Source organism: Leucopleurus acutus, assembly GCF_964270905.1.
Source record: "Leucopleurus acutus genome assembly, chromosome: 19".
NCBI lineage: Eukaryota > Metazoa > Chordata > Mammalia > Artiodactyla > Delphinidae > Leucopleurus > Leucopleurus acutus.
In genome coordinates, this window is record NC_139161.1 from 26,244,720 (window position 1) to 26,265,155 (window position 20,436).

The window sequence follows — 20,436 nt, forward strand, 5'->3', positions numbered from 1 at the left end:
CAGTTCCCCGACCAGGGATTGAACCCAGGCCACAGCAGTGAAAGTGCCGAGTCCTAACTACTAGACCACCAAGGAATTCCCAGTCTGGATCCTATTTGTATGCAGTCCCTCAGTGCTTTGGGGATGAGTCACGAGGAGGACTTTTGGAACGCTTAGGGTCACGTTCCCTTTCCCAGTGTGTGGAGGGCTGCATGTAGTGGCAGAGGCTAAATCATAAAGCCCTATGAATGCCAGCCTGGGAAAACAGGAGCCACACCCTCAGCTGGCTGAGAGCCAGTGCGCGTGAGGTCAGCAGAGAGGACAATCGAGGACTTGGTGAATGTGCCACACCAAGGGCTGCTTTGCTCAGTTCCTTGGAGGCTGTGTTTAAACCTTTTGTCAAAGAGAGTAATGGGTCCATTCATAGTGCTCAGAGGGAAGACTTTTTGTTTTCATTTGATGGGGTGAAAAAAATATCCATTTTTTGTGGGATTACCAAGTGAATTTCAGAGGCTTGTGGCTAAGTTAGTAGCAAAGGCATGAGAGTAACTCTGGAGCCCAGGCTTCCCCCTCATTGGCCTGGCATTACTGTCTGATTGTAATGTCCCTGCTGAAGATACGAGGGTAAGATTAGCAAGAATCTGCCCATACTGATTAATAGTAGGGAGAAGACAATGTAGTATCTTTCATTCAGTGTGTGAAGCAGAGCAGAACTTTTCAGAAGTATGTCTCATGGACCACAGTGATGTCTGCAGCTTTCTTGGGGCTTGATGATTTGGGAGCATCTTGTCTAAGCTAGAGATTGAAAGGAAATATGAAAGATAAAGAAGGATGCAAATGGGTATTTCTTAATGTACCAACAAAGAGATAGCTTAGTACTAAACCCTGTGCACATCATTTCGCCTTTGTTACCCATCGATTCTAGGAAAAGTTATTGTGCTTTACACTGCGAAAGTATCAGCAAAGTGCACTTATGTATGAGAACCTACAGTTTGTTGAAACCAATAACCTCCTAATAAACAGCCCAGCCATCCCTTGTTTGACCGATTTGCCTTGAATGGAAAGGGCCCTGGATGTGCAGCTACTTTGGATTCCAGATGCACAGGAATCGACTTCATTCCTGGAATCAGGCCCAAACAATCTCACTCTGTTTGAGAAGGGGCAAAGATCTGGGTCAATGTGGACCAAATATTTTTTACTAATCCCATTCCACTCTCATTATACCGTGCCCCATCTGATTTTGTATGTACTTTCTAAATGCTTAACTGTTTATGAACATAGACTCTAAGCCTCTTGAAGGCAGGGAACTTGGCACATAGAAGGCTTTCAGTAAAATTTTGTGGAAGAGATGAATATGCCAATAAATCCAGTATAGGAATTAAAAGACCTGAATTTTAGTTCTGTTTCCACTGGGTGTATGACCATGGGAAAGTCAATAACCTTTCTAAGCCTTAGTTTAAGTATCAGTAAGATGTAGATACCCACCCTAGCTACTTCCCAGGATTTTTATGAGGCTCAAATGAGGCAGTGTGTATAAAATTTCTTTTTTAAAATTAATTCCTTTATCATTTAGTGTCTTATTTTGTTCATGGGAGAAATTCAATCAGAGTTGCTGTTACGTGGCTTCTTCTAATTCTGGACTAGACTTTTTAGTTCCCTTCAGGCCTATTTCTTTCAATGTTCAGTAGAAATGATAATGTTGATTGGATTAAAGAACTAAAAATACACTAAATTATAGAATTATACTGATTTACCTGGGCTCATCATCTAACATTAGCAGAAACAGGATTATAGAAAATATTAACCTAGACCAGAGATGACAAATAAGTTGGCATTGGATACCTAAAGCACTGTGATAAAAAAGATTGATGCCATGCCTGGGTGGAAAGAGTGCCATGCTTGATTTTTTTTTTTTTAATATTTGTTTATTTATTTATTTTTGGCTGTGTTGGGTCTTCGTTTCTGTGTGAGGGTTTTCTCTAGTTGCAGCAAGCGGGGGCCACTCTTCATCGCGGTGTGCGGGCCTCTCACTATCACGGCCTCTCTTGTTGCGGAGCACAGGCTCCAGACGCGCAGGCTCAGTAGTTGTGCCTCACGGGCCTAGTTGCTCTGCGGCATGTGGGATCTTCCCGGACCAGGGCTCGAACCCGTGTCCCCTGCATTGGCAGGCAGATTCTCAACCACTGCGCCACCAGGGAAGCCCCATGCTTGATTTTTTTAAATTGAGATTTAATTTTCATATAACATTGTGTAGTTTAAGGTGTCCAGCGTGTTGATTTGATGCATTTGTAAATTGCAGTGTGATTACCACGGTAGCTTTAGCTAACATCCCATCACGTCACATAATTATCATTGCTTTTTTGTGGTGAGAATGTATAAGATCTAGTCTCTTAGCAATTTTGAAGTGTACAATATGGTGACTATAATCTCTATGCTGTGCATTAGACCTCTGGAATGTATTCATCTTCTAGTTGCACTATGCTTGATTATTATTATCATTATTATTTTTTGGCTGCATTGGGTCTTCGTTGCTGCACACGGGCTCTCTCCAGTTGCAGTGAATGGGGGCTACTCTTAGTTGCGGTGCGCGGCTTCTCATTGTGGTGGCTTCTCTTGTTGTGGAGCATGGCTCTAGGTGCGTAGGCTTCAGGAGTTGCAGCACATGGGCTCAGTAGTTGTGGCTCACGGGCTCTAGAGCGCAGGCTCAGTAGTTGTGGCACACAGGCTTAGTTGTTCTGCGGCATGTGGGATCTTCCAAGACCAGGGATTGAACCCATGTCCCCTCCATTGGCAGGCGGATTCTTAACCACTGCGCCACCAGGGAAGTCCTCTGCTTGATTATTGATATGTGCGGTTGACATGGAACTAAAGAGTGTGTCCCATCCTGGACTATATAATCTTTGAGACCCATTCTCAGTGCTGTAATTCTACAAAAGTGGCCACCTTCTTTAATTTAAAAAAGTATTGGAGACCTCATCTCTTTGTTTCAGTGGGTTTTTAGATGTAGAGAAGGCACCCATCACTTTCTTGTAGTCAAAGGCTGAGTCCATTCCTGGTGGGAAAACTATTTAAAGCAGCCATGCTGAGCCGGTGGTGTGGTGTCTGACTTACACACTAAAGTGCAATATGGATTTATAATCCTGCCAGGAAACCCCAGGGCAGGGAAGAAAGAAGGTGCTTTGCCAAGTATTCAGGCTGTGTTCAAGTGTGGTGGTTCCTGAACTGTGTTGTATGTCAGAGTTACCCGTTCTATGTCAGAGTTACCCCGGGGCAGGGATGGAGACGTAGGTTGTGGGCTCTGAAGCTCTTACAATTTCAGGGACCCTTTTTAAAGAAAAAGAATACAGATTTTAAAAACACAAAATTGGATTCAAAGCCTTTGTGCAGGTCCCATGGGTCCTGAGTTTAAGCTTCATTAATTTCACAGTAAAACCACCTCTACTTAGGGAGCTTGTTAAAAATCTAAAAAAAAAAAAGACTTCTCTTGTGGTCCAGTGAAAATAATCTTAAAAACAAGATTCCTGGTCCCACTCTAGCCATTCTGATTTATTATATCTGATGCCCATAAATAGCTATTTTCAATAAGTACCCTATTGTATTATGCCCCTGCAGATGTTAAGAAAACAGTAGTACAAATACCTGCCCATTTCCTGACACATAAAAGAATTACCCACATTTGCTGCATAATTAAAGCAGCTTCCTGTCTCCCAGGATTTATATATTAACCCCATTTTCTCTAGGCAAATGACAATAGCCATACAGAGAACACTTTCCTTTTTGTGCTGAGAGTCAGTCTGGGACTCAGCTACACCAGGTTGCTGGCCTTCCTTTCTTTGCCTTCTGCACAACGTCTGGCATTGGCATAGCTCTCTGGCTCCTAGGCATTGACTCTGAAGGGAGAAAATGACCTGGTATTAACTTCAGGTGGCTGCTGTGCATCTGATTATCTTCCAAACCTCACATCAGGCCATTTAAAGAAAATCATCTCTCTTGTTTTTTCTGGCTGTGCCACACGACTTATGGGATCTTAGTTCCCCAGCTAGGGATCGAACCCGGGCCTGGCAGTGAAAGCATGGAGTCCTAAGCACTGGACCTCCAGGGAATTCCTGAAAAATCATCTCTTCTAAGGAAAAAGAAAATATACATTCCTATTGGCTCTATCCTCCCTAGAGAATGTACAAGTACAGCAGAGGAAAGGAACTTGCATTTAGCAAGCACCTCTACGTGCCAGGAGCCTTTCCCACAGAATCTCCATTAAACTTCATAACCACCATGAGAGGCAAATATCATTAGTCCCATTTTAAAGATGAGGCAGCTGCAGTTGGAGAAGGCAAACAACTTTCTCAAAGCCACTCAGCTAGTGAGTGTAGAGTGGCAGGTGTGTCCAGACTCCAAAGTCTGTGCTTTTCTCATTATGCCAGCCTGCCTCTGGGACAGAAGGAGGTCTATTATAGATCAAGCCCAAGGACCCAGTACATCAGCAAACTTACAGGGCATGGGGCTTCAAAAATGATGAACACTATAATGGCAATTCCCCTGAACAACAAGGTGACTGCAATCAGAAATTTGACCACGATGCTCCATTTCTGCCTCTTTAGGTCCTCATCTGTGTCTAAAAAGAGAGAGAGGAATAGAAAAGGGAGAAAGGAGAACTTGAGAGAAGGAAAAGATTGACCTTTTGACTTGAAGGTCTCCTGGCTCACAAGACGAATAGGGACCCAGCCTGATTCAGAGACAGAGGCTGAATTTCCAGTTCAGAGTCAGGAGTGGAGTAGGCATCATGGGCTCTGCTCTAACCTCCTTTGCAATCTCTTCCCAGAGTCACCTTTACTAGGATTTGGAATTTTTCCATGATCAAGTAGGATTGATTCTTGCACTGCTTTCATGGAAAGAAAAGTTACGCAAGGGAGTCTGTCACCAGCAGCCCTCTCAGGGTCTCTGTCCTTGGGCCTCGACACACATACTGTATGGGATTAGCAAATCACATTTCCTATGCTCTTCTCAATTTAGTGGGGCATATGAGGGACAGAGGTGAATTGCCGTTGTTTTTGGGTCATAAGCCAAATTTGGGGACAAATGGCTCACGTGCATCTTGTTATTACTAATCTCATATTTACGTTTCTCCTGTTGGAACTGGGATGTAACCCAAACTGAAATCTTACAGAATTTGAGTCCTGGCCAATTTAGGGAGGGCTCTTTGTAAAAACAATGCAGATGAAAACATGCTTCTTGGTTGTTGTCATCACTGTAACGAGTGCTTAGAGTTTAAATGTCGCCTCTCTATTCACACGATGGCTGGAATTACCCACCACACCAATACCCTTTATGCTGTCCCCGAATCTGGCTACAAGGTGAGCTCAACTTGTGTGTAGGTGAAGGATTATTAATAGTGTCAAGCTACAAACATTTCTGGGACCTTCTTTATAGAGAAGCTGATTTTTTTTTCCATAAGAAATGGAGTGATTTTCTAATGCAAACTGTGTAACTTCTCAACCTCCAGGAAAATCCTAGGAGACCCAGGCAGGTGTTGGGACTGAAAATGTTTCTTTTTCTTTCCGTTCTTGTCTTACCTCTACTTATTCTGTACCTTGTTTCAGAGGACTAGAAAAATCATCAATCCTTGTAGTTTTCTCTCCTTTTTTCCCAGGAGTCACGAAGGTGGTAGTGGTGGGAAAAGTCTCTGATGAAGCCCCCATCACTGGGTAGACCTTACACTGGGAGATCCCTGGTAAAAAAGCTATAAAACAAGAAAGAAACAATGAAAGGACAACTGAGAAAACTTTATCCTGCCTTTGATTTTACCTGACAAAACCCTAGCTCTACCCAGCTGATATGAACTTCTAACTGTGGCCCCATCGATCTGTCCATAGGTTTAAAGTGTGGGCCTTAATAATGCCAAAGAATAAATGAGGATAGAGATACTAATAAGATATGGATTAAATTCCCATGGCGCCTTTGACTAATGTACGTTCAGAGTGAAGGAGTATGGCCATACTCGTAAGGGCATAATGATAATAAGGATGGAGGGTGTAGCACCACTGAAAGTTTCCTTCTTTAAAAAAGATGGCTCCAAAGTCCAAGGAAGAACATGAAGTAGCATAATTTGCCTTAATGACTGCGGCAGGTCTGTCTAGTGGAGTCTTAAGTCAATGACTTTGAGAGAGGTTTGGGGAAAGGGGGAGCTGGAAGAAGGGGAGACCTCCCAGCTTCATGTACCCCTCAATTTCATTCTTTCAGCAAATATTTAAAAATGAATATCTAGTATGTGCCAGGGACTGCTTCCGTACTTTGGATATATCAGCTGGGTACCTTCTACCATGGGAACAAGCAAGGGGGAAGGAGGGCTGAGGGGGAACTGGGGGAAGCAGACAATAAGTACAGTAAGTTTTATGGTTTGTTAGAAGGGGATAAGTGCTATAAAAAGAAACAAAGTAGAGAAAGGTAAGGGGGCAGTCAGAGGGGTGCGGGTGGGCAGTGGTTGGGCGACCTACAGGATAGGCTGGTTTCATTGAGAAGATGAGAATTGAGCTGAGACTTGAAGGAGGTGAGGGGATTAGCCAAGCAGATGCTGGGGAACTAGGCAGAGGGAACAGTGTAAAAGCCCTGGGGCAGAGTGTGTCTGGCATGTTTTCGTCTTAGAGGAAGAGCACAGAGGCCAGAGAGATTGCAGTGGAGTGAGCAAGGCGACAGTCAGGAGATGAGGGAGTTTCTGAAGGAAATGGGTCCATATCACTTAGGGCCTTGTAGGCCAGTTTGAGGACTTTGGTTTTTGTTCTGCTTGAAGTGGGGATCCGTTGCAAGTTTTTGCGCAGAGAAGTGACCGGATGGCTTTGTTTTTAAAGGATCAGTGGGTTGCTGAGTTGGAAACAAACTGTAGTGGGGGGCCTGGGAGAAGCAGAGTAACCTGTTAGGAGGCTCTCGCAGAATCCAAATGAGAGATGATGGTGACTCAAACAGCTGTGGAAAAGATGGGGTGCGGATGGATGCTGGCTGTGGTCTGGAACCACCTTCACGTGCCTCCCAAATTGATCTAATCCAGTTCCGACAGTGGTTCCTATTCTATTTTTAATGGCCTCCTGTCATTGCTTATTAAATTGAGATCTGTACGTCCTACTTGACTTTTCTGAATTATTCTCCCAGGTCTTAAGTCTGTGTGAAAATGACAGTTCTTTACTTCAGAGGCCAGTGGGCACAGTACCAGGTACTGTACACAAATTATAGGGGAAGTAGTCCTTGATTTGTTTAATCAGGAAGACAGTGTTGGCAAAGGTAAGCAGAGACAAAGAGCCAACAGGCTCAAAAGGAAAAACAAGAGAATTATGTGGCATTTTTTTCAGCACAGTGCCAGTCAGTTCTCTGAAGTGACAGCATATGTGTTTCTGGGTCGGATGAGATGAAGATAAATCTCACTTTGGAAAAGTAACATATAAGTTCTCTGAGTTTTGGTTTCCTTATCAGCAGGATGGTTATAATACAATAATTCTTGGTCTACCTATTTCACAGGAGTGATGTGAAGATCGGAAACAAAAATGAGAAAGCAGGTGTGAGAACCACTTTGCAAACTGAGTGATATTATGATTGAAAGAGGAGGCAAACCCTAGAGATCCTGTCCCTGCATAGAAGAACTGTGCCCTCTAGCCACAGGGGTAATGGGATTTCAGTGTGGCATGCCTTCCCACCTCCTGGGAGCCGCTGTTTCAAAATCTACTTAATAGGCTTTTCATCCGTCAGTGTAGTTCCAGTTCTGCCCAGCTTCTAAATTAATGTCCATCCCTGTTGGCAGCTCATCTCTTAGGTCTCATCTGCTAGGTAACTGAGTATTAAGGTGGAGCAAGTTTGTAAATACAAGCAGTCTATTCCCAGTGCTGATGGAATTGCAATATTAGCTTTTCTTTGGCTAAGAATATTTGAGCAAGAATTCCCCCACTTTAAGGAGGTCTACAAAAAATGCAAAGTTATGAAGTGGATAATTTAGGGGATGATGCTTTATTATAAAATAATTCATTTTAAATAGGGAACATTGGGTACATTATATTTCAGTGGAAATCTCCTTTAGAGATTATTCTGTAATAATACTAGCAGGTTGAAAGGGCTATTTGAGAGGCCTTACATATTGATGTTGGGCTTACGTATCTAGAAATTAGATCATCTTGTCAAATCTCTCATCTGTAGCTATGGAAACTGAGCATTGGAGAAATAAACACTTGTTTGATGTTATTTCTCTTGTATGCCACAGTTTCTCATGGGGTAAACAGACCATAGGAATCAGTTCATACTAATCAAATTCCAAAGAGCCTAATCCATGCACTAAAATGACATTTTAAAAATTTACATAGATTTGCCTAAAGAGAGAGAGCTAATCCATTTCCTTGAGGCTTTAGCTGCTGTTAAGCTCTACCTGCCTCCAAGGACGTCAGCCAGAAGGCAGCGCCTACCTCCATCGCATTTTCCAAGCTCACCTTTGCCTGTCACAAGGGATCCAATCTGAACCTTGGATGTGAGGGTTAGGTGACAGCTCGGTGGGGGGCAGTGCTGTTTCTGCGGGGAACAGCACGACTCTCAGGTTCTTCTGAGTGTGCTTGACCTTTCGCCTTTTTTCCAAATACACAAGGTTGACTTTCACTTTGCTCCTAGAACCAAGACACTGCAAGGTAGCCACAGCCTGATTTAGGATGAATGTGGGCGATTTGGCTTCTGTCCGAGCTTCTGGAAGGAGAAAAGCCAGGTAGGAAAATGAAGCCAGTTCTTAATCTGAATGGTGCCCAGCCAGCCCACTTCTGTTCATGGCCCACTGCTGTACTTTCTTCTCTTTTTCCTTCAGTTCTTCCTCAGCATGTATCTATGGTACTAAATATACAAGCCCTGCCTTTCCCCCTTCCTGCCGTGGGTCCCATGAAGATTGGTGACTGCAGTAAATGCAGCCCAGAGAGATGCTCCTAAGTTGTTTTTTCTAACGCAGAGCCGCTTGAGTGCCGCCTCCTTCTCTTTCCTCACCCCGTCTCTTTGATTTATGCAGCCACGGCTTAGGTAACAACAGTTAATTAATTTATTTATATTGTATAAGTGAACATTTTATTTTTTAATTTATTTTTTGTTACATGTATCTATTCTTTTTCAAATTCTTTTCCCAATTAGATTGTTACAGAATACTGAGCAGAGTTCCCTGTGCTATACAGTAGGTCCTTTTGGTTATCCATTCTTTTTTGTTTTTTGAAGAACTTTTTGTTTCAGTTAATCAATTTATTTATTTTTGGCTGCATTGGGTCTTTGCTGCTGCATGCAGGCTTTCTCTAGTTGCATTGAGTGGGGGCTACTGTTCGTTGCGGTGTGAGGGCTTCTTATTGTCGTGCCTTTGGCTTCTCTTGTTGCGGAGCGTGGGCTCTTCAGTAGTTGAAGCACGCAGGCTCAGTAGTTGTGGCTCGCGGGCTCTAGAGTGCAGGTTCAGTAGCTGTGGCACATGGGCTGAGTTGCTCTGTGGCATGTGGGATCTTCCTGGACCAGGGCTCGAACCCGTGTCCCCTGCATTGGCAGGCGGATTCTTAGCCACTGTGCCACCAGGGAAGCCTGGTTATCCATTTTCAATCTAGCAATGTGTACATGTGAGCCCCAAACTCCCTAACTATCCCCCCCCCCCACACACCCTTCTCCCCTGGTAACCGTAATTTCATTCTCTAAGTCTGTGAGTCAATAGCAGTTCATTTAAAAATGGGTTTCCAGGGACTTCCCTGGTGGCATAGTGGCTAAGACTCCGTGCTCCGAATGCAGGGGGCCCGGGTTCGATCCCTGGTCAGGGAACTAGATCCCACATGCATGACACAACTAAGAGTTCACATGCCACAACCAAGGAGCCTACAAGCCGCAACTAAGGAGCCCGCCTGCCACAACTAAGACCTGGCGCAACCAAATAAATAAATAAATTTTTTAAAAAACACAAGATAAAAATGGGTTTCCAGAAAGCCTCACAGGGGGATACATAGCTTTTAAACAGGATATTTGAGATCTGGGCTCGGATTGGGGGAGACAAGCATCTTTTAAAGGTAAAACTGTTCAGGAATGGCAAAACGATTTTTCAAGGGCCCATTCCCTGCCTCGCACTAGCATAGCCCTTTGAGAGGAAGAGACCAGGCAGCAGTTCCACCTGGCAGCTGCTGTCTCTGAGTTCTGGGGGGAAAAAAAGGTCAGGGTTGACTGGGTACTTCTGCTTGAGAATTCCGGGCACTGGAGAGGGAGATACAGAAGAATGCAGCTCCTTCTCATAAAACTTGCACTTGGGGAGATCAGACATTCCCTCAAAAGGACTTCAAGATTTACGCAAGTGGGAGTTAGCCTAGTACAAAGAAAACTGGGTACCAGTCTATTATCCTTAGGGAAAAAGAAGGTAAAAGAGTTAACTAAGTTAATGAAAGACTAACCAACCCATTCCTTCAAACACTGCCTATTACCTCTTCTCCTTCCTGTTTTATCTACTTTCTTGTATTAAAACTTTTGAAAGTTTAATAAGTGTATCATTGGACAAGATATCTCTCCAGATTCCCATAGAATGATAGGTTAAATGATAGGTTATAGTTATTTATGCTTTTTGGCACATAACTTACAGGGTGTTGTGAGTTTTCTTCATTTGTTAAATTTGTTACTGCTGCACCTTATGCTGTTTGGCCTTAACTTTGGTCAGCTAATTTTAGAGATGAACTGTTTAGGACACTTTGAAAAATCATGTCTTTTTTTTTTTTTTTTTTGCGGTACGCGGGCCTCTCACTGTTGTGGCCTCTCCCGTTGCGGAGCACAGGGTCCGGATGCGCAGGCTCAGCGGCCATGGCTCACAGGGCCAGCCACTCTGCTGCACGCGGGATTTTCCCGGACCGGGGCATGAACCCGTGTCCCCTGCATCGGCAGGCGGACTCTCAACCGCTGTGCCACCAGGGAAGCCCAATCATGTCTTAAATAAACAGTTATCAAAGAGCAGCAAGCGGTGCCATTCCACCCTCAGACTACCCTTGCTCAGCTCTTCCCACCCACGAGCATCCCCATCTATTTGGATGTAATGCCTTTAAAAAGGAAGACAACATCTTATGAGGGGTTATGAATTTAGGAGTCTTAGGTGATGACAATACTGAAACTCTGACAGTACTTTGCAGGAAAGAAAGCCATCTAACAGTGAGAGGAATTTTAATGTTAGTTACATGAACAAAATGGAAGAATGCATCACACTCTCTGAAGACTTCTTACCATGAAACAGCTCTCTCTCTGAGTTGAATAACATGGAGAAAGCATCATCTGCTAAGTATTGGCTGTATCGCTATCTGGCGGAATAGACCCCTAAACACTTGCTAGGCTTCTCTTTGGATTTCCCAGAATACTAGGCTAGAGAAGAACTTAACCTTTCTTGTTAGCATCGTAGGATGTAATGATTAGGCTGAAAACCAAGACGGTATCCGTGTTAGCTTGGGCACATTCTCCTTGTAGAGACAGTACACTGCTGGTCTGTCACAGCCACCTATAGCCTCGTCTCTAAATTCTTTCACTGCCTGGAACCAAGTTTGACCCTGGGAGAGTCTGGTTCCACCCTAATTATTTTGCCATATTTCCTGACAGGAGACAGGACCAAGTTTGTTTGTTCATGATTGATTCAGAAGATCTTCACCTGACTTCACCCCTGGTGCCGACGTAAGGAGCTGTAATTACCTAGAGCTTTCCCCGGGAGAAAGGGCATAAACACCCAGTGATATGCTTTACAAATACTCGCAGAGAGACACGTAGACATTCGCATACATGCTCACTGACACAGGCACGGCTATTCACACACCGACATAAAGAGATGGAGAGATTTCTATTAAGGAAAGTGATTTCTAGAATAGAGCAGGAAACTAGGACTGAGTGAGTCAGTGAGTTACACTGGCACGGGCACTGGACTAGGAATCAACAGAACTGGCTTCCAGTTCAGCCCGTGTGGTTAAGTGCGGCACAGTGAGAAAAACTTCTTGACTTCTATGGATCGCAGTTTTCCCCTCTGTAAATGGAGCGTTCCAACCCAGTGATCTCTAGAATCCCTTCACAGTTATAAACATAAACTTACCTTAGTACAGACATACCTGTCTAGTTTTGCACATTTTCACACTCCCGAATAGTGAAGTGAGTGTAGGTGGACCACATTCCTATGACTGCTGGGCTGAGAGGTTGTGAGGAAGAGCTAAGTACACTAGGTGAGTGATACTGCCTGCAGTTTGGGAAGGCTTTCCTACACAGATAACTGTTGTAGAAGATTTTTCTAAAATTGTATCCTTTAGATTTTTCTAAAATTGTAGACTTTGTGATAGCATAGCTAGGGGGATCATAGCAATAATGAAGATCTACTAAGACCCTCTGAAGTCTCTTTACCCACTGTGAATGTACTTACTCCATTGGAGCCATTATAAGTTTGATTATGGGTAAGAAGGTTCTAAAGGCTGACGCTCTGATAATGATGTAAAGGGAGCTTGATTCAAGGGATTTTCCATAGGAGATTTCATGAGGACTGAGTCAAAACATAATTTAAATACTACCCTGTTTCCTGACATTTTAATTCAGGTTGAAATCTGGCTAAATTGAGCATGAAGGGAAATCTTGGGAAAACAGAAAGGACAGAGGTGTCACTGAAGGACATGTTTCCTGAAATGTGGACGGAGGGGAGGAACTGCTGAACATGCAGCCACAGTGCCTTTCATTCCTTCCTTCTGCAAGTCTCTTTTTTATTTATTTATTTTTTTTGTAGTACGTGGGCCTCTCACTGTTGTGGCCTCTCCCGCTCCAGACGCACAGGCCCAGCGGCCATGGCTCACGGGCCCAGCCGCTCCGCGGCATGCGGGATCTTCCCAGACCGGGGCATGAACCCTTGTCCCCTGCATCGGCAGGCGGACTCTCAACTACTGCGCCACCAGGGAAGCCCCTTCTGCAAGTCTTTATTATGCACCTACTGTGTGCCAGACACTATTCTAGCAGTGAGCAAGGCCAAGTGTGAGTTCATGTGAAACAATGGGAAGCAGACAATAAACATGGTTGAAAATAAAATAGTACAGAGGGCTAACAATAAATAATATACAAATACACATACAAGATAATTAAAGATTGTGACAATCATCATGAAGCAACAAACAGGTGATGAGGTGAAGAAGGAATGACAGAGGACACTTTATTTATTATTATTATTATTTTGGCAGTTTGCAGGATCTTAGTTCCCCAACCAGGGGTTGAACCCGGGCCCTCGGCAGTGAAAGCGCAGACTAACCACTGAACTACCAGGGAATTCCCGGAGGCCACTTTAAGTAGGGTGGTCAGGGAAGACTTCTCTCAGGAGGTGGCATCTGAGCTAAGAAAACCAGGAGAGTGGATGTTCTAGAAGCCAAGAAAGGAGGGTGATTCAAGGAAGGAATGGATTTGTCCACTGGACAAACTGTCCGCTGGATTTGACAATTCTGTAAGAGCAGTTCCGGCGGCATGGTGGAAGTAGGAGGCGGCTGAGAGGGAATTGGAGGTGAAGAAGTGTAGATCATCTTTGAAAGACATTTGGCTATGGAACGGAGGATAGAAGTGAAGCCAGCCGAGTAGAGGTAACATCAGTGCCTCAAATCTTGATTGGTCCAGACCAGCACTGTCTCAGTTGCCTGATTGTCCTAGCAGGGCTGGTGGGCAGAGAATAAAGGGGCTCCACTGCCTTTCCTGGGCTTCATGGTTTTTGCTTACTATTTCCTTAACGTAATTGCATTGTTCTCTTTTCCCTTGTGGTGTCAGACATGTTCCCCTGCTGTCTCTCCTGTAGATTAGTTCCTGGATGCCCTGTTACAGTGCTGCCACCTTGGAGCAGGGGTAGGAAAGGCTGTGAGGGCTATTCTCATTCTCTGTCACAAGGTGGCAGAAGAGCTCACTCTTCCCAAAAGAGACCTTGTGCTCGTACAAAATGAAGAAGTTTTCTTTTACCCACTCTCAGACCCTTCCCAAAAGTCAGCCTGCAGGTTGGAGCAGCCATACTGTGGGGTACAGAGAAGTGGGAGAGCTTCTTTAACGAGTCAAAATATCCAGTAGTAGAAAAAACAGACCCAGAACTGCTTCTCTACTACTAGACATTTTTTTCTTTCCTGTTACAGACATTTTGACTGGTTTTCTAAGTGTTTGCAGTATCTGTGGAGGAGAGGATTTCTCTCCTGATCTCATTTCCCTACAACAAAAATTTCAAATTTAGGAGGGAAAAAAGCTATAACATAGGTGAGTTTTATGTTGCGTGCAGGTGAGAGATGTAACTCTGGAAGATAGTAGGAAACAGGGTGGGTCTGTGGGAGGAGTACTTAGGCTCTGTAATTGACCGAATCACTTTGAGGAAGTCACTTACCTTCTCTGGCCTCTGTTTCAGTTCCTTTAATGAAATGGTTGGACAGGATGGTTTCGGAGGCCTCTTCCAGCTCTAAAATTATCATCTCAATGCCACACTCTGCTACTCTGTCTTTTAAGGGTGTATGTTTTTTATTTGTTTGGATTTATTTTAAATTCTTTTATTGTGGAATATAGCATACATATAGAAGAGTATATAGGACATAAGCATATTTGTAATAATAATAATAATGTGAACATTATGTAATCATCACCCAAAGTAAGAAATTGAACATTGCCAGTAGCTAAGAAGCTCCTTGTATGTCTGTCCCTCTGGTCACACTCCTTTCCCTTCTCCCAGTCATTATTTTCCCATGCTTTTTAAAAATAGTGAACTATCGGGGCTTCCCTCATGGCGCAGTGGTTAAGAATCCGTCTGCCAATGCAGGGGACTCAGGTTCAAGTCCTGGCTGCGGAGCAACTAAGCCCGTGCGCCACAACTACTCTAGACCCCGTGAGCCTCAACTACTGAGCCCACGTGCCACGACTACTGAAGCCCGCGTCCCTAGAGCCCGTGCTCCACAACAAGAGAAGCCACTGCAACGAGAAGCCCCTGCACCGCAACGAAGCGTAGCCCCCGCTCGCCGCGACTAGAGAAAGCCCACATGCAGCAACGAAGACCCAACGTAGCCAAAAAATAAATAAATAAATAAATTTATAAAAATAGTGAACTACCTACATATGTATCACTAAAAATACTTAAAAATTTTTTTACCTGCTCTTGAACTTACATAAATGGATAGATCATACCCTATGTTTTTTAAAGTAAACTTTTTATTATGTATAACACAAAGTGAATACACCTCTCTTTATGTTGTCTCCCAGTCACTACCCACCATCAGGAGTAACCATTATCCAGATTTTTTACCACCGCAGATGAGTTTTGCCTATTTTTGAACTATGTATAACGGGAAACACACGCTTTTGTGTCTGACTTTCTTTGCTCAACATTATGTCTGTAAAACTCATCCATATTGTTTCGTGTGCCAATAATGTGTTCATTCTCATTGCTTTATAATATTTCACTGTTTGAATGTACCATAACTTATTTATCTGTTCTACTGCTGAGAGACATTGGGTTGCTTCCAGTTTGGGGCCATAAGGAACAGTGTTCCTGGGCACATTTGAAAGTTTCTCCAGAGTATAAACCCAGAAATGGACACTGGGTTATAACATATGCAGGGTTCAGCCTCACTAATTAATGCCAACCTGTTTTCTAAGATGTTGTCCCCATTTACTCTCCCATCTGCAGTATATGAAAGTTCCTGTTGTCCCAAAGGGGCCAAATTGCCTTTTCAGTGCGGTACAACCGTGGGACCTAGCAGGGCCAGACATACCCTCACAGTGCCAACCCTTTGATTGATGCTTCAGCCACAGCCAGTTCTCCTGTTTACTTGCTCCCTGCAAGTAAGGGTAAAGGATTCAGATTAACCCTAGGTCCCTGATCACATGCTCTGTTACCCTGGGAATATGGGCCTGGGGTAGTGAATTTAATAACATAATCATTCCTGAATTCATTGAGCGTCCATAGGATATTTTGTTCTTAACTGAACACTAATGGAAATGGAGAGGGGCCCCGAGAGAAAGGGGAAAGTAATATTTTCAGCATGCCTACTATATTCCAAGTTTTGTATTAGAAACTTTACATTTTGGTTATAACATTTAATCCAAAACACAACCTCACAAGGTATGTGTTCTACCTCAGTTTTATAGACAAGGAAACTGAGGCTCAGAAAGGAGGTCATTTGCTCAAAGTCACGGAGCTGATTAGTGACAGAGTCAGGATTTAAAGCCTGGTTTACTTGATTAAAGAACTCAGCTCTTTACAGTGCAGAACACAGAGAAGGCTGTGTCCCTGCTGCTCTGTTGGCTAAGATTGCCAATACCAAGAACCAGTTCTTCTCAGGTCTGCTTGCCTGTATTCACTCCCAGAACTATGCTAGTCAATTGATATGGCCATCTCATTCATTGATTTAAACTACATTTTATTTTCATTCATTTTGGTTTCCTTTATCCTCTTTCTTCCTTTTCGGGTTTTTTTTTTTTTTTTTTTTTTTTTTTTTTGCGGTACGCGGGCCTCTCACTGTTGTGGCCTCTCCCGTTGCGGAGCACAGGCTCCGGACGCGCAGGCTCAGTGGCCATGGCTCACGGGCCTAGCCGCTCTGCGGCACGTGGGATCTTCCCGGACCGGGGCACGAACCCGTGTCCCCTGCATCGGCAGGCAGACTCAACCACTGCGCCACCAGGGAAGACCCCTTTTCGTTTTCATTAAGAAATTTGGGCACATCAGTGCAGTAGTTCCACTGATAGACAAGACTTGTGTTGCTCGTTCTACTTGCTGGTCTAGTATGTTAACCAGAGGTGAGATTTAAAAAGACAGCGATGGGGCTTCCCTGGTGGCGCAGTGATTAAGAGTCCATCTTCCAATGCGGGGGACATGGGTTTGAGCCCTCGTACGGGAGGATCCCACATGCCGCGGAGCAGCTAAGCCCGTGGGCCACAAGTACTGAGCCTGTGAGCCACAACTACTGAGCCCACATGCCACAACTGCTGAGGCCCACACGCCTGGAACCTGTGCTCTGTAGCGGGAGAGGCCACCGTGGTGAGAGACCCGTGCACCGTGGTGAGGAGTGGCCCCCACTCGCCGCAACTGGAGGGAGCCCGTGCACAGAAATGAAGACCCAATGCAGCCAAGAATAAAAACAAACACATATGGGCTTCCCTGGTGGTGCAGTGGTTGAGGGTCCGCCTGCCGGTGCAGGGGACACGGGTTCGTGCCCCGGTCTGGGAGGATCCCACGTGCCGCGGAGCGGCTGCTCCCATGAGCCATGGCCGCTGAGCCTGCGCGTCCGGAGCCTGTTGCTCCGCAACCGGAGGGGCCACAACAGTGAGAGGCCCGCGTGACGCAAAAAAACAAACCAAAAAAAACCCCCAAAAACCCCCCAAATACATACATTTATTTTAAAAAATAATAAAAATAAAAAGACAGGATGGGGTGTTCCCTGGCGGTCCAGTAGTTAAGACTGTGCGATCTCTGGTTGGGGAGCTAAGATCCCCCATGCTGTGCAGCCAAAAATAAATAAATAATAAATAATATAAAAACCTGTCTTTAAAAAAAAAAGACACTGAAATCTTCTGGCACAAGTTATGATACAGGGAAACTTTAAGACTGAAGGGATGAAAAGGATAAAAGGAAGTTGAGCAATGGCTCAGTTTTCCTTTAAAGGCTCTACAAAAATTATTAGTGTATTTTATTATTTACTGTGTTTCATATATAATAATAGTAGTGGAGGGTGAAGGTGTTTGGGGTAGACAGGTGAGAAAGGAGGAGGAGAGGTAGCAGGAGAAATGCAGCAGGAGAAAGCTAGGTCGGACGCGGGAGAAATGGAGATGCTGGGGAAGCTGAAGAGAAGGTGAGGCAGGAGCAGGGAGTAAGCTCACCGGGAGCGCTCTCACAGGCCTGCAGGAGAGTGAGGTCAGAGATGAGAAGGTTTAAAGCTGATCAATATAAAGTGTTAGGGGCTTCCCTGGTGGCGCGGTGGTTCAGAGTCCGCCTGCCGATGCTGGGGGATGCGGGTTGGTGCCCCGGTCCGGGTTGGTGCCCCGGTCCGGGAGGATCCCACGTGCCGCGGAGCGGCTGGGCCCGTGAGCCATGGCCGCTGAGCCTGCGCGTCCGGAGCCTGTGCTCTGCAACGGGAGAGGCTCGCGTACCGTAAAAAAAAAAAAAAAAAAGTTAGAATCCCAGGATCGGGCAAGACCTCAACAAGTTATTTTCCCTGCCTTCAGATAAAGGTCCCCTTATACTTTCTTCAGGTATTTAGTTATGAAGTGTATAGGACTTAGAAAGGGCTTTTTTTTTAAAAACAAAAGATGCTGGAGGTGTCATGTAAGAGGCAGCTAGGCTTTGGTGACTGCCAATTATGGATAGCACAGATAGGGACTGGAAGTGTCTGGGATTGGATAATAAGGAGGGAGGGAGAGCTGATATGCCTTGTGAAAACCCAAGTGTCCATGTGAAAACATCGTGGGGAGTCTCCACTGGGAACACTGTCCTTCGTTGTGTAATCCTACCTTTCATCATCAGGACCAGACTTACAAGGTGGCCTCCCTGAAGACATTTTCTGACCTTATGGTGTGAAGTTCCCTCAGGCTTTTAACCCTGGACAAACCTGAACGGTTGACTAGAGCAAAGGAACACAGTGTTCTGATAAGGCCTTAGTGTCTTCTTTTTCTTCTGTCTCACAACTGGAGCCTCAATTCTGCTCAAGGCACTGACTTTCTTGATGAAATCTGTCCGTCTGTAAAGCAGCTAAGTATCCTACTGGAGGTTTTGCCTCCCAGAAGTGACCTGAAGATGGACAAGCAGACATCAGGAGCAGAGTGGCCTCTCAGGTACAGAGCCAGCGTTTATTTTAGTCAATGAAGCCCGTACAAATATCTCTACCTAGCTATGGAGGGGGAGAACCAAACTATAAGACATGCTCTCTGCCTTTAAGATTAAAATTCAGCTGGAGAGCTAAAACCAACATAGACACAAAAAATTTTAGCCTAATGCTGAACCACGTGGTGGTGACCAGATTGCTAGAGGAATTCAGAGGAAGGATAAATCAGTAGGAGCTGGACATGTAAAAGAGATCTTCTTAGAGAAAATGGGCTCCTAAGGACTAGAAAAATTCAGAAAATTAGGAAGGGGGAAGGATAAGTTTGCCAGCATAAGCAAAGGTAAGAGTAAGCATGGCAAGAGCTGGAAGCTAGATAAGAGTATATGTTCTATATTGGGAACCAGTGGGAAATAACATCCCAGTGTATCCCCTATCCTCTGTCCTAAAGGTCCATCACTGACATGGCCACTTAAGGAATTTGGAACCATGGCCAGAGAGCCACCAGGACAGGGTGCTCTTCATGGGTCCATTTTCTGTTCGGGCACTTTCTTTCCTCCTTTGGTTCAACTTTGGCCTGACCTGACAGACTTTCCTGTCCAGGAAGTACAGGTATGTAGGACACATTGCTGTTTATCAGAGACATGTGGTAGCAAAGAGGGGGACAATAATGATAAATCCTAAACTGTTGTTCTTAACTCCAGGGTGAATAATTACTGCTTTAAAAAAAAGTCTACCGTGGGGCTGGGAATCTGTATTTTTAACAAGCACCTACTGATTCTGTTTCAAGATGGTTTGTGGAACATACTTTGAGAAACACTACCATAAACTAAAGTAGAATTGACAGTGAAGTGCTAAAATGTCCCAGACAATGACACACATACTGTTATGTATTTCTGGGCTTACTCGGATTTGAGAATTTACTCTCTCCTATCTATGGCTCTTATAAAACTTACATGGTTATCATTTAAGGAATAAGATCTAGATGCTCTGTTTTGGTGTTTAGTTTTGTCTTCCCAACTAGATTGGGATCATCTTAAAGACAGGGATGCCCTCAGGCTTTTCTTATTTTCCCTGTAGTAGGGTGAGAGACCATCTTTTTTTTTTTAATTAATTAATTTATTTATTTATTTATTTATTTTGGGTGTGCCAGGTCTTAGTTGCGGCGTGCGGGATCTTTTAGTTGTGGCATGCAGACTCTTAGTTGTGGCATGCACGTGGGATCTTGTTCCCCGACCAGGGATAGAACCTGGGCCCCCTGCATTGGGAATGCTGAGTCTTACCCACTGGACCATCAGGGAGGTCCCGAGAGACCATCTTTAAGGTTGGAAGGTAGCTAGAATTCTTAGGAAAAAATCCCTGATAACTTTATCTAACCTTCTTGAAAAACCTGAAGGCCATTTGATATTTGGGAACTTTTATTAGTTTTCTAGGGCTGCCGTAATAGAGTATTACAGACGGGATGGCTTAAACAATAGAAGTTAATTTCTTCACAGTTCTAGAGTCTGTAAGTCCAAGATTGTGTCAGCAGAGTTGGTTTCTTCTCAGGCTTCTCTCTTTGGCTTGTAGATGGCCATCTTCTCCAGCAAAACAGCCACATTCTGGTAAGTGCTTCATCAACTGTGATTCACAGATGGTCTTCCCTGTATGTGTGTCTGTGTCCTAATCTCCTCTTCTTATA

The 20,436-nt window shown here is 44.4% G+C and overlaps 2 protein-coding genes across 2 annotated transcripts in view; one reads left to right on the forward strand and one right to left on the reverse strand.

Moving 5' to 3' along the window:
- ACACA (acetyl-CoA carboxylase alpha) overlaps nt 1–20,436 on the forward strand; it is a 208,601-nt gene that overhangs the window by 15,858 nt on the left and 172,307 nt on the right. The gene's annotated exons all lie outside the window — the stretch shown is intronic.
- LOC309976114 (uncharacterized protein C17orf78 homolog) lies at nt 697–14,423 on the reverse strand (the record flags this gene model as incomplete). The annotated part of the gene is given in 11 exon segments (XM_082861591.1): nt 697–774; nt 3,706–3,761; nt 3,764–3,869; nt 4,470–4,591; nt 5,567–5,716; nt 8,439–8,502; nt 8,505–8,533; nt 8,536–8,685; nt 10,075–10,140; nt 11,358–11,435; nt 14,339–14,423. Coding segments are annotated over 11 exon segments (984 nt in total).